The sequence below is a fragment of the Bufo gargarizans genome, chromosome 4, assembly GCF_014858855.1.
Source record: "Bufo gargarizans isolate SCDJY-AF-19 chromosome 4, ASM1485885v1, whole genome shotgun sequence".
NCBI lineage: Eukaryota > Metazoa > Chordata > Amphibia > Anura > Bufonidae > Bufo > Bufo gargarizans.
Genome location: NC_058083.1, coordinates 516,632,511 through 516,646,823, shown reverse-complemented (window position 1 = coordinate 516,646,823; position 14,313 = coordinate 516,632,511). Strand labels below are relative to the sequence as shown.

General features: G+C 46.7%; 1 protein-coding gene across 1 annotated transcript; it reads left to right on the top strand.

Moving 5' to 3' along the window:
• Positions 1-9,487: 9,487 nt before the first annotated feature.
• Positions 9,488-14,018, top strand: LOC122934024 (gastrula zinc finger protein XlCGF26.1-like). The gene is made up of 4 exons (XM_044289160.1): positions 9,488-9,538; positions 9,618-9,748; positions 10,790-10,892; positions 11,460-14,018. The coding sequence occupies exons 1-4, from the start codon at positions 9,514-9,516 to the stop codon at positions 12,722-12,724; spliced, it is 1,524 nt and encodes a 507-aa protein (XP_044145095.1). The 5' UTR covers positions 9,488-9,513; the 3' UTR covers positions 12,725-14,018.
• The last annotated feature ends 295 nt before the right edge of the window (positions 14,019-14,313 follow it).

Here is a 14,313-nt window from a genome sequence, read left to right as displayed (position 1 = left end):
CTGGGTCTTTCTGAGTATAATCTATATGTACTGCGCAGGTATATACATAGTCATCCTCCTGTGTATTATAGTATATACTGTGCTGGTATAACCTGGGTCTATCTGAGTGTAATCTGTATGTACAGCGCAGGTATATACATAGTCATCCTCCTGTGTATTATAGTATATACTATGCTGGTATAACCTGAGTCTATCTGAGTGTAATCTGTATGTACAGCGCAGGTATATACATAGTCATCTTCCTGTGTATTATAGTATATACTATGCTGGTATAACCTGAGTATAATCTATATGTACAGCGCAGGTATATACATAGTCATCCTCCTGTGTATTATAGTATATACTATGCTGGTATAACCTGGGTCTATCTGAGTGTAATCTATATGTACAGCGCAGGTATATACATAGTCATCTCCTGTGTATTATAGTATATACTGTGCTGGTATAACCTGGGTATATCTGAGGGTAATCTATATGTACAGCGCAGGTATATACATAGTCATCCTCCTGTGTATTATAGTATATACTATGCTGGTATAACTCAATGATTTTCCTTGTCTACGACGTAAAGTCATAGTTTTATAAAAGACACGGAGGCGAGTATTGCTATCTCTTCCTTTACTTTCCACCAATAGCAGCAAAGAAAACATTTACATAATCATAACAACAAAGGATCCACCCCTCTCAGATCCTATATCAATCGGCTCCTCTTCAGAATCCTCCTCTTTCTTTGTATCCGACACCATCCATAACACCGTAACTGAAACTGGAACTGGAACTGGACCCGAGGAACGACCACCATTCAGGTCCACCAAACCGCAAAATCAAGCCAACCTGGCTAACTTCTGTAAACTCAGAACGACGTAGAACCATAGACACCGTGGCAACTCAGCCAGAAAAACGGCACCGAATTCCGAATCGACCTTCAACCTGAAAAAAGAGAACAAACCATAGGCCCAGGTGAAACATACACGTCAAGACCTGTCACATCCGGAAATCCCAGTACTCAAACATACATGACAGGGATAGAATGACAGATCAACAATATACGATAATAATAATAATCATAATAACAATATAAATAATAAGAGCATAAAAGATCTGATAACAGTAATACTAAAAGGTACAACAATAATAACAATATTAACAAAAACGACCATCATCAGAAAAACAAGGAAAAAATCCACTGCAATAAAAAACCGCGAGGAGACCCAAGGGCGGGAACAGGGTGGGCAATACTCGCCTCCGTGTCTTTAATAAAACTATGACTTTACGTCGTAGACTAGGAAAATCATTGAGTTTTACAGCAAGACACGGAGGCTCATATTGCAAGTTCAAAGCCGATCTATAATAGAAGAAAACAAATGAGATGGGGGACGAAAATAAAATTCCCTAAACGTGGTAACATTAGACCAGTCAGCCAACCGCATAACGTCCTCCAATCGGGCCCCTGAAACCGCCAAAGAAGTAGCAGAGGCACTCCTGGCGGAATGCGCGGTGAAGACGGCAGTGCCAATTCCAGCCAGTGACATGACCCACTTAAGCCAGCGTGCCAACGTAGGACTAGAAACCGGGCCAAAAGGATGGCGAATAGAGAGGAACAAATGAGACACAGTCGAAGAACGATGGGCTCTAGTCCTGGACTCATATTCTCTCAGACAAGCCACAGGACACAAAATTGGAGCAGAAGGAAAACTGGGATAGGAGACAGATTTGATGTTAGTCTTGGTGCGACGCGAAATGTTGAAAGTGACGCCTTCCGGGGTAAAAGAACGTGCGTCAAAGTCGAGGGCCCGAACATCCGAGACCCGTTTGCAAGAAATAAGACAAAATAAAGCCAACAATTTAGCGGACAACTGTCTCAAAGAGAGAGACTAATTCTCCGGCCAAGAGGACAAAAAGGAAAAGACCAGAGAGACGTCCCAGGTAGTCGAAAAACCGAGAACCTCTCAAAAGGCGAGAAACCGAAGGATGTTGACCCGCAGGGACGCCTTCATAACCCTGATGGGTAGAGGAAATAGCCGACCTGAAGAGGTTGATGGTCCGGTACGCTTTACCTGCCTCAAAAAGGGAGGTGAGGAACTGCAAAAGGTGAGCTACAGGTGCTCCAAACGGGATCCAAGTCCCGTTCCAAGTACCAGCTAGCCCAATTTCTCCAGGCTGCCCGATAAGACTTTCTGGTGCCGGGAGCCCCTGCGTTGTCCAGTAACTGTCGAGTCGCCTCCGAAATGCCATCGACAGCTCCAGATGTCTGGAGATCCGACACGCCAACAGCCGAAGGGAACCGTCGAGCAGGAGAGGATGGTGAAGATCCTGAGGGTTGCGAAGGAGGTCCTCGCGAGACGGGAGAAGAACAGGTACCTCCACTAGGATCTCCAGCAACGTAGGATACCAGACTTGAGACCCCAGAACGGGACCACCAGTACCAAATCCGCCCGATGGCGACGAACCTGAAGCAGAGTCCGCGGGATCATTGCGAACGGGGGAAAAGCGTAAAGGCGGGAAGTCGACCAGTCTTGGAGGAACGCGTCCACCGCCACTGCTTCCGGATCCGGACACCAACTGTAAAACCGGGTGAGTCGCCGGTTGAGCCGAGAAGCAAAGAGATCGATGGTCATCGGGCCCCACATGTCCGAAATCGCAGAGAACACCTCTGGATCCAACTGCCAATCGCTGCTATCCGACAGGTAGCGAGAGTTCCAATCCGCGCGGACGTTGCTCAGACCCGGCAGGTATTCCGCCTGCACCATGATGTCCCTGGAGAGGCAAAACGACCAAAACTCCTTGGCTAACCGCGCCCAGGTTGCCGAGTGGGTACCTCCCAACCGGTTGACGTAACGGACTGCCGAGACGTTGTCCATCCGCAGCCTGATGCATGCATCGGCGATCCCACTGGAGAAACTCCTGACCGCGAAGGAACCGGCCAAGAGCTCCAAGGCGTTGATGTGGAGGAGAGACTCCTCCGCCGACCAAGATCCTCTCGTGGAGACTCCGTTGCAATGAGCCCCCCATCCGTGGAGGCTCGCATCCGACTCAATGGTCAACTCCGGAAGGAAGCCGAAGATTGCCCTGCCATTTCACGCTTCCAGATTGGCGATCTACCAACGCAACTCCTCCCGGGCTTCCGAGTCCAAGACCACCACGTCCGCAAAGGAGGCACCTATCCGAAGATGCGCAATCTTCAGCCTCTGGAGTGCACGGTAGTGCAACGGCGCCGGAAATACGGCCTGAATTGAAGATGCTAAGAGTCCAATGATGCGGGCCAGGTGGCGTAATGAAAGGTGAGGGACGAGAAGAGCATGTCTCAACTCCTTGCGGATCGCACATAACTTCGTCATTGGGAGGCTGAGGGATTCCGAGATCGAATCCACCATAAATCCCAGAAACTCCATCCTCTGCGATGGGATGAGGCATGATTTCTCCGCGTTGAGGAGGAAACCGAGGTCCGTCAGTAGATCCGCCGTCCACTGCAGATGTTCCAGAAGTCCCGCTCTGGATTCGTGCATCAGGAGGATGTCGTCCAGGTAAATGATGAGGCGAACGCCCCGACTCCTCAACCATGACACGACCGGACGCAGCAGTTTGGTGAAGCACCAAGGAGCTGAAGACAACCTGAACGGGAGACAATTGAACCTCCAGATCCCTCCTCTCCAAAAGAACCGGAGAAGGTCCCTGGAACGAGGGTCCACCGGGACTGTCAGGTAAGCATCTTTTAGATCCAGCTTTACCATCCAATCTCCTGGTGTCAAAAGATCTCGAAGGAGGTGAATCCCCTCCATTTTGAAATGACGGTAGCGCACCACCGTATTCAGGGCGCTCTCATCTGACCCCCTTTCTTATGAACGAGGAATATATTGCTGATGACCCCCCACTCTGAAGGAGGGGCCCGTTCTATCGCCTGTTTTTGGAGGAGAGAAGACAGCTCCGAATCTACTAGTGCGCAATCCGGGTGCGACATTGGTATGGGCGGGGGGAAGCATGCACGGGGACCCCGTGAGCTCTATACAAAAAAACCCTGACCGTGGTCAGCACCCATGGGTCTGATGTGATGAGGCTCCAAACATGAGAAAAAAGTTGGAGTCTGCCCCCTACGCAAGGGGCCATAGAATCCCCAATCAGAGGAGGACTTACCGAAGGGTCTGCGAGAGTTCAGGTTGCCTCTGAAGGAGCGAGATCGCCACTGGCCTCCTCTGGTCGAGAAGAAAGGAGATGGGTTGTGTTGATCCTGGAAGGGAGGTCGCTGACCAAAGGAACCTCTACCTGCGCCACGGGCCTGAAAGTTTGCATGGCCGGACAGGCGGCCCCTGCTACTGCCGTCCCGATTAGAGACCCGTCCCTGAAATACCCTGCGCATGGATGATTGGGCCTTGTCTAGCGCGGTAAAGGTGCCAACAAATCGCCCCATATCCTTAATAAAGGAATCGCCAAACAGGAGACCCTGGGCGTCCTTATCCGCTTCTGTGAGCGCCAAATTTGACAACTTGGGATCAATTTTAAACAAAATGGCCTTACGCCTTTCGATTGCCAAAGCGGTGTTGGCATTCCCGGCGATGCAGATCGCCCTTTGGGTCCAACCCCGCAACTCTTCAGGGTCAATAGGGGAGCCCTCAGTCCTAGCTACCTCAGCTAGTTCGAAAATCTTGGCCAGCGGGCCGAAGATATCCAGCACTTTATCCTGGCAGCTGCGCAGGGCTGAGTCCAAGCCCTTTTTAGGGTTCCAACCAGTTTTCGCCAAAAACTGAGACATCTTGGGGTCCACCACAGGGGTGTCACACACCTTGTTGGGGACTAGTGACCTGGGGCACTCGGCCCTAAGTTTGTTCCGTGTTTCACGGCTCAGGGGGCGACGCACCCAGTGCTCCAAATAGCTACACACATGTTCAGTGGGGAGCCACTCCGCCGATCTAGAGTGATGCAAAGTGTCGGGGTCGAACATAGGTTCACCCGCTGAGTCCAGCAGAATGTCTGACCGACTCATGGCGGAGGAGGACGCAACGTCCTTGGCAGAGGAGGCCGCAGGAGCGGAAAATGAGGGGCCCTCAACTGGGGGAGAAATATCCTCCTCTGACACATAATCCACATCCGCAAAAGCCTCCTCGTCCGATGCTCTGTCTGAGTCAGACATATTAGGGGATTGTGCTCTAGCACACTTCCATGTTCGCGCCCGTTCTGCCTGGCGTGATGAGGCCCTTTTACGTGAGCTATGCACGTTACCTTGGGTGGCAAGATGCGCACCAGTCAAGTTCTCCTGTGAAACAGGAGGCTCAATACAGGTAGGCTACGGTGTGTTCAGTGTATCCTGCAGAGCTACTCTTGTAGGCTGCGCAGATAGCGCCTGGGTAATGCTCTGGGACAGAATAGTGGTCCTGGAGCCCATGGCTGCCATGATAGCATCAGACACAGAGCGCTGAAAAGCCTGCGCCTGTGCATCCTCCCCAGGTGCCCTATGATCCTCAGGGGAAGAGGGGGGGGGGGCATTAGTGGGAGGCTGGGCAGGGTGGGACATTATGAGGAAAACAGACCTGAAATTAACTGGCCGCAAGTAAGGGGGAGGAAGCTAATGAAAGAACTAGCAGTGCAAGCGCAAAATACCAGAATACAGGGGTCGCAGCTAGAAGAACGAGGGCGGCAGGAGCAACAAGCAGGGAACGCTGGGTATGAACTGCCCACGAGAAATCGCGACCAAGAAACGAAAATGGCCGCCGAGATCTTGCGGGACAATCGCGTCATCCAAGATGGCCGCCGAGATCTCGCAAGATCTTGTGGTCGGCCGGGGAGCAAGGACCGCATCGCGGGCAGACCGAAGCAAGGAAGGCGGGGAGGGAGGACCCGCCTCCCGATGTAGAGACAAGCGGTCGGGAAGGGGAAACGCTGCGCAGAAACGGAGTGTGGTAAGGGGATGAAAATGAAAAACAGGCCAAAATGGGGACAGTGAAAGCTGAAGGCAAATACAGAACCTAAAGAGGGATAAAAACAGTGGGGAAAAAAACCCACCAGGAAGCGCTGCACATAAGGGTTAGTTACCCTAGATGAAAGCAGCGCAGACAAACAATCCTATAAGAAAAACAGCAATATAGCAAAATGACAAGAGAAAATGCAGGTGTACTGGTGGAGCAGCAAAGAAAGAGGAGGATTCTGAAGAGGAGCCGATTGATAAAGGATCTGAGAGGGGAGGATCCTTTGTTGTTATGATTATGTAAATTTTTTCTTTGCTGCTATTGGTGGAAAGTAAAGGAAGAGATAGCAATAGGAGCCTCCGTGTCTTGCTGTAAAACCTGGGTCTATCTGAGTGTAATCTATATGTACAGCGCAGGTATATACATAGTCATCCTCCTGTGTATTATAGTATATACTGTGCTGGTATAACCTGGGTCTATCTGAGTGTAATCTATATGTACAGCGCAGGTATATACATAGTCACCCTCCTGTGTATTATAGTATATACTATGCTGGTATAACCTGGGTCTATCTGAGTGTAATCTATATGTACAGCGCAGGTATATACATAGTCATCATCCTGTGTATTATAGTATATACCAGTGATGGCGAACCTTTTAAAGGCCGAGTGCCCAAACTGCAACCCAAAAGCCACTTATTTATTGCAAAGTGCCAACAAAGCAATTTAACCTGAATACTGCAGTCCAATATAGTATATCCTCTATGTACTTTATTATTTAGCTATAATAGCCTGCCTACATTCAGTGCGCTGCCTGCGCTGATGATGAATGGCAGAAAAAGTCTAAGGCATATTAGTACACCATAGACTTTTTCCAGATTGCGGGTGCCCACAGAGAGGGCTCTGGGTGCCGCCTCTGGCACCCGTGCCATAGGTTCGCCATCACTGGTATATACTATGCTGGTATAACCTGGGTCTATCTGAGTGTAATCTATATGTACAGCGCAGGTATATACATAGTCATCCTCCTGTGTATTATAGTATATACTATGCTGGTATAACCTGGGTATATCTGAGTATAATCTATATGTACAGCGCAGGTATATACATAGTCATCCTCCTGTGTATTATAGTATAGACTATGCTGGTATAACCTGGGTATATCTGAGTATAATCTATATGTACAGCGCAGGTATATACATAGTCATCCTCCTGTGTATTATAGTATAGACTATGCTGGTATAACCTGGGTCTATCTGAGTGTAATCTATATGTACAGCGCAGGTATATACATAGTCATCTTCCTGTGTATTATAGTATAGACTATGCTGGTATAACCTGGGTATCCCCGGTATATAATTATATATGTACAGCTGGTTGTACATCTTCTGTATATACATGGAGGACATAATCAAAGCTTTTGTGGAAACCCAAACTGTCCTGTATTTCGCTCGCGCTCCGGTTTTCCGTGTGTAATCCACAGCTGATTCCATACGGTTTTCCATGTGGAGAAGCCCAGCCTGAGTGTAATCCAGAACCAGCAGTGTATGAGATTAGACCGATCTCATCTATATTAGGCTCCTTTTTTCTCTATGTGGATATTGACCGGCCGTGCAGATTTATAAATTCTCAGCATGTCAGTTTTTAGTGTGTTTTGTTTTTTTTTTTTTCCAGTTCCCCAGAGGCAGTTATAGGTGTTGTCGGACGTTTATATTGATAACCGGTTGTCAGGATCGGTCATCAGTTTCTGATCGGCGGGATCTGTGTAATTACTGCTACAAGTATGTATTGTAGTATCGGGCATGCTGTAGTTTTGAAGTATTATGTGTCACTGTCCCGGGTACAATGTCCTCCTTTATGGGGTTGTGGAAGTGACCGCCCGACGTGTGACTGAGAATTACTAAAAGCTCATTCCCTTTGCTGGTTCTGTACAACGCTGCAGATTTACCGCACAGAAATCCGCAAAGCAATTAGGAATTATTTCTGTACTGTGCGATGGACGCAGCTGAAGGTTTCTTATAAATTAGTTTCAAAGTGGGCAGGAGTGTGATTTAAAGGGTTAAATGACTTTGGGCCCCTGACCAGCATACATGTTCGTATATGGCTGCATTGCTAAGAAAAAATGATATTTTAACCCCTTCTCAACCAGCGGCGTACATGTACGGCACAGCATGACTTAACGTGCCATACAGCTACGTTCCGGTGATCGGGCAGGCGAACTGCAATAGAGGGGGATACGTTTTCGCCGAGTAACGCTGGGGGGGGGGGGGGGGGCGGTCACTTTGAGCAGCAAACACCGCCCCTGGGACCTTATAAACCCCGTTTCCATATGGTGTAAACTTCATTTTTGGAACATTGCAGCTACAGAAGGGACAGAAAGGGTCCCGTGTGTTATCTGTGTGTGACCTACAAGGCGGTATAACAGCGAGACAGGGCTGAGGTTGGTGAGTTTTTTAAAATTATTTTTAACCCCTCAATAGCCATTTTATTTAGCATTCTGTCTTAAGAATGCTACTATTTTCCGTTCTAATGAAAAATTATAAAATACACCGAACCCGAACTTCGGTGAAAAAGTCTGGCTTTAGATCCGGGTATCCGAACTTGCGAAGTTCGGTACGAACCCAAACTATGCAGTTCGAGTTCGCTCAACCCTATTCATGACGGATCCGTCCCCCTTTGACTTTCAATATTGTTCATGACGGACGCATGCAGTTGTATTATTATAACGGAAGTGTTTTTGCAGATCCATGATGGATTCGCAATAAACTCTAGTGTGAAAGTAGCCTTATTGTGGTATTACCGCTGTGACCTGTAACTGACTATAGTGGTGATATGAAGGTGTGACAGGCTTTTGACCTGAAACATGGAGGATCTGCCTTGATCCACTTTATTATCTCCTCCAGTGTTTCCTCTTCTTATCTCCAGTATTTGTATTTTACATGGGATTTTCTAGGATTTTACATCGATTCATCTTCTTTCCATTCAGGTTCCTACAATATAGGATCCGCTCAGCGTATATCTCATATATAAGATCATTCTCCTGATTGACCCATCAAGGATGGATAGGGATGGGGACAAGATGGCAGAGAGTATAATAAATCTCACCCTAGAGATCCTCCTCCGGCTTACTGGAGAGGTGAGAGATTCTGATGATGTCACATTACATCATCTTCTCTATGTTACTAACAGATGGACATGACTGGAGAGGTGAGGCACTCTGGAGATGTATGGAGTGATATTTATTACTGCGTCTCTTCATAATCAGGAATACACAGTAGGGAAGAAGACCTCTAGTGAGCATTGTCAGGCCCCGGTATCTGAAGGACGGGGAGGAATCCTGAGCCCAATATCCAGGCCGACACCTCACATCCCGATACATGAGAAAGTCAACAGAGAGAAGATCCTAGAGCTCACCAACAAGATCATTGAGCTGCTGACTGGAGAGGTGACATCGCTGGGAATGCTGGGACATTATACAGTAACACTATGAAGGGATTTGGGTGATGACTGTATCATTGTGTTGTCAGGTTCCTATAAGGTGTCAGGATGTCGCCGTCTATTTCTCCATGGAGGAGTCGGAGTATCTAGAAGGACACAAAGATCTGTACAAGAACGTCATGATGGAGGATCACCAGCCACCAAGTAAGACATGACTAAATACACACATCCTCTCACTAGTTATATGTAAGAAATTCATTGTCACCGTATGTTTTCCCTACAGTTAAAGAAGAGAGAACAACTCCCAGTCCTCTTCTTCTACAGGATGAGAGATGTCCCAGTCCTCTTCTTCTACAGGATGGTTCAGAAGAACATCAAATCATTCCATATGATGATCAGATAGATGGAAATAAGGTCTCATGAAAGGTTCCCTATGATCTGTAGAAGTGCTGTGAAGATCTGATGTTCAGTCTTGTTTTATAAACCAGTATTATATGTTTTATCCTTGTATAATGAGAAAGGTAGAGATGGCAGGATTACAGCTATAGACCTTGCATGTCGTCTGGATCTTCTCACAGTTTTCTGGTCAGTAGAGACTGCTGGTTGGAATAAGGAACCAACTAGATGCATATATACAGGAGACCTGCAGATAATTTTGGGTCAGACAATGAAACATGGCACATGTAGATCCACTGTGTCTCTTGAACAGATCTGACATGGTTCTGCTCCAAAGTGTGTTATATAAGTGACCCCCTATCCCTGCACTTTATCCCCTGTACAGGGATCTGGACTTTGTTGCAGGGGACCACTAGGCTGCTGCACATGAAGTAGTTTCTGTACAAGTGACTGGTGACCCATGGGGTCAGGAAAGGCAGAACACATGCAGTCTGATAAATGGTCTGTTGTCAGGGCAAGCAGCTCAGGATCAGAACAGAGGTCAGGCAGCAAAGGGTCCAATCTAGAAGTCAGACAGAAGTCCGTACACAGAACAGACGAGCTTTGCATGAAACTAGCATACTAGAACCCATTGATCAGGCTCCTTTCCATGGCTTGTAGAGATCAGAGTGCGTGCATGCCGGCCCTATAAGAGCCAGACATAGTGTGTGCACACATGACCTATGGGCAGAGAACGTCATTATCGGCAGGAAGCAGGCCTCAGGTTGTGTGGGAGGACAGCGTTATTCTAGCAGCCGGGACCACTGGGAAGGGAGAGAGGGATGTCTGTGGGACTGGACCGCTGGAGCCCTAAAGCTATGGAGCAGGTAAACCAGGCAGCAGACGTGCCCACCAGCAGGAAGGAGAGGAGCTATAGGCATGGACCGCTGCCATAGCAGATAACTCTGCTGTCATTTCATCACTTTTTGTCATTGTAATTAATGATCTTTTCTGGTCACATCAAACATTCCACACGACTTCTCCATCAGTCTGCTGACTTTTACAATTTCTGTTTCACAGGTTTTAAATCTGGGTAAAGATCTGAACAATATTAAGGCTGAAGATGCATATGTGAGGAGTGATGAGCAGATCATAGAGGACATTCCCACCGATAACCACCCAGGTGAGTAGTAACCACTACATAAAGCAGAGAAGACTCACAGATTCTGCTCCTTCACTGGCTATGTCACTGTATGGTATCTGTCATACACATCAATTCAATGTATACATCCTGGGTGTATATGTTAATGCCCATAAATGTGATCTGAACAGGGCATTATATGTACAGTACATTCCAGTATTATTTATATGTATGTAGTATATAAGCAATAATATATTTACTACATCTGTGATATAGATAGAAGGTGGGCTCTCAGCTTCAATTTCTGGTGTGTTTTGTGCTTGAGTGCAGTTAGCGGTCAGTGTGTGTGACAGACACCAGCTTATAGCACTGACTCGCAGATCCCTTGTGAACCTATGAAGATGCTGGCTTCAGCACAAGAGTGGAAAATACTAGTGACCAGCCTGGGGACCTAACATCATCATCTACTGGTCTACTGTCAGATTGTTATCTGTTTCTCCATAGTCAGTTGATATTTTGATATTTTTTTTTTTTATATAGAACTGTTATAAAATCTATAAGTTTAAGGTTCTATTTTAAAATGATAAAACTCAGATTTATTCTTGGCAGATGACTGTACCAGGAGCTCAAAGAAACACGTGATGTTATCAGATTTTAGAACAGATGATTGTGGTGTCACAGCAGATACATATGAAGAGCTTGCCATTATCTCAGATGTATCATCAGCAGCTCACAGCAAAGATCTATCATCTGATCCTTTGGATGGATTTCAATCTTCTGATTTATCACAGACTGTTAAGCAAAATAAAAGCCACAGAAGAAGTGTTCATCATCAAAGAAGTCATACAGGGGAGAATACTCTTTCATGCTCAGAATGTGGGAAAGGTTGTAAATCTAAATCAGATCTTATTAGACATAAGAGAACTCACACAGGGGAGAAGCCATTTTCATGTTCAGAATGTGGGAAATGCTTTCAGCAGAAATCACATCTTCTTAACCATCAGAGAATTCACACAGGGGCGAAGCCATTTGCTTGTTTACAATGTGGGAAATCTTACACACAGAAATCATGTCTTGTTATACATGAGAGAAGTCACTCAGGGGAGAAGCCATTTTCTTGTTTAGAATGTGGGAAATGTTTCACTGATAAATCAACTTTTGGTAAACATCAGAGAGGTCACACAGGGGAGAAGCCATTTTCTTGTTTAGAATGTGGGAAATATTTCATATATAAATCAAATCTAGTTGTACATCAGAGAATTCACACAGGGGAGAAGCCGTTTTCATGTTCAGAATGTGAAAAACATTTTAACCGTAAATCACATCTTGTTAGACATCATAGAATTCACACAGGGGCGAAGCCATTTTCTTGTTTAGAATGTGGGAAATGTTTTACTAATAAATCAACTCTTGTTAATCATCAAAGAAGTCACACAGGGGAGAAGCCATTCTCATGCTCAGAATGTGGGAAATGCTTTACTTATAAATCAACTCTTGGTATACATGAGAGAAGTCACACAGGGGAGAAACCCTTTTCTTGTTTAGAATGTGGGAAATGTTTTACTTATAAATCAACTCTTGCTAAACATCGGAGAACTCACACAGGGGATAAGCCATTTTCTTGTTTAGAATGTGGGAAATGTTTTATAGATAAATCAACTCTTGTTAAACATCGGAGAATTCACACAGGGGAGAAGCCATTTTCTTGTTTAGAATGTGGGAAATCTTACAGACAGAAATCATGTCTTGTTATACATGAGAGAATTCACACCGGGGAGAAGCCATTTTCTTGTTTACAATGTGGGAAATCTTTTATAAAGAAATCATGTCTTGTAAAACATCAGAGAATTCACACTGGTAAGAAGCGATTTTAATGTTCAAAATGTGGTAACTAGAGATGAGCGATCTTTTGAAAATTTAAATTCTGCAGCTTGGTCAAAGTTCAACAAGAAATTTTGATTTGTTCCGAATGAATTTGTCACGAATATGTTAAAACTCCATTTAGCCTAGCAATCAATGAGACCATTTTTAACAGGCCTTTAGACCGAAGCACACCCATCTAACAGCCATAAAAAATGGTAATACGCTCATATGCACATATAGCTTTTTGTTTGCACAGGGACTGTCTGCTTTTCTCTTGATTGAAAAAGACCTGCAGAAGTACCTGCGCTTAGCATGATGACTTCACCATGTGATCATGCTAGGAGAGCACAGTGACATCATCACATTGAGCGCAGGTCCTTTGACAGCTCTTTTTTTAGTCAAGAGAGGAGCTGACTGCCTCTGCGCAAGCAAGTGGATGAGGTGAGTGAAAAAAGTTTTTCCCCCTCCCCCATGACGGCACCCATGCGAGGAGGACCTCCCATCTGGGGCAGGAAACCTGAGGATATAAAAATGTTCACACCCCCACCACACCTCAGTTCAGGTTTCCTGTCCTCCGGATGGGAGATCCTGAGGTTCTTACCAAATTACATCTCAGGGGCTGGGGGGATCCAGGTCTGTGCACCGCAATGGACGCATCCCGGGCAGTGTAAGTCTCCTGAGGGAGCAACTGCCAAAGACTGCACCCTCCTGGCCTCTGGAGGGACCGATGTGGCCGTGTTCAGGCGGGGGTCCAGTGTGCGGCGGTTGTAGAGAGGCAGCACGGCCTTACTCCAAGATGGGACTGCGCAACTTCCAGTGCGGACTGCGCAACTTCCAGTACGTCACTTCCGGTGACGTCACAAACCCGGAATTACCGGGATTAGGCGCTAATTTTGAAAAAATCCAACAGGAGGTGGCCGAGGCGCGTTATAAATGCGGCAGCAGGAGAGGACAGCCAGCCTGCAAGCAAGGAATCCAGACGGAAGATGTCAGAACCTGCGGATTCAGGGCGCGCCGACCCCAGTGAACCCTTGAGGCCTTCTAGTCCAGTACTGGTCCTAAGGAGTGGGGGACAACCGCTGGAGGGTAAGACCCATCCGTATTGTAGGTTCCTAAAAAGGCGTCGGAGAAGTCCAAGCACAAGGAGTGTGGGGAATGCAGGGTCCCGTTACCTTCCTCCTATTGTCACCGCCAGTTCTGTGAGAAGGTCTGGCAGACGTCCTTCTCTACCTCTTGCATGATGTTCTTTGTTTTGGTTTCACTTTGTCATCTCCTTTCCTTCTCCCAGGTGTCACCTATTTAGACTAATCGTCTCCCTTTATATTCCCTCCCATACTGCCTCACTTTGCGGTTTATACTACTTCCTGGATGAAGTGTTCACTGCTGGAAGCTGCTGTTTACTCAGATAAGTCTTTATTGTGTTTCCTTGCTGGCTTGATTCTAGGTGACCCTGACTCCGTCCATGTTAAGTGCAGGGAGCCGGTGGTCGTGTCCCCTCACTATTATAGGGTTTTCAGGTGTCGCACAGTCTTAGGTATGTGGGCATACAATCGTCTGCCATTGAGACCCTTGCATGGGCATAGCAGTCAGGGAGAGCTCT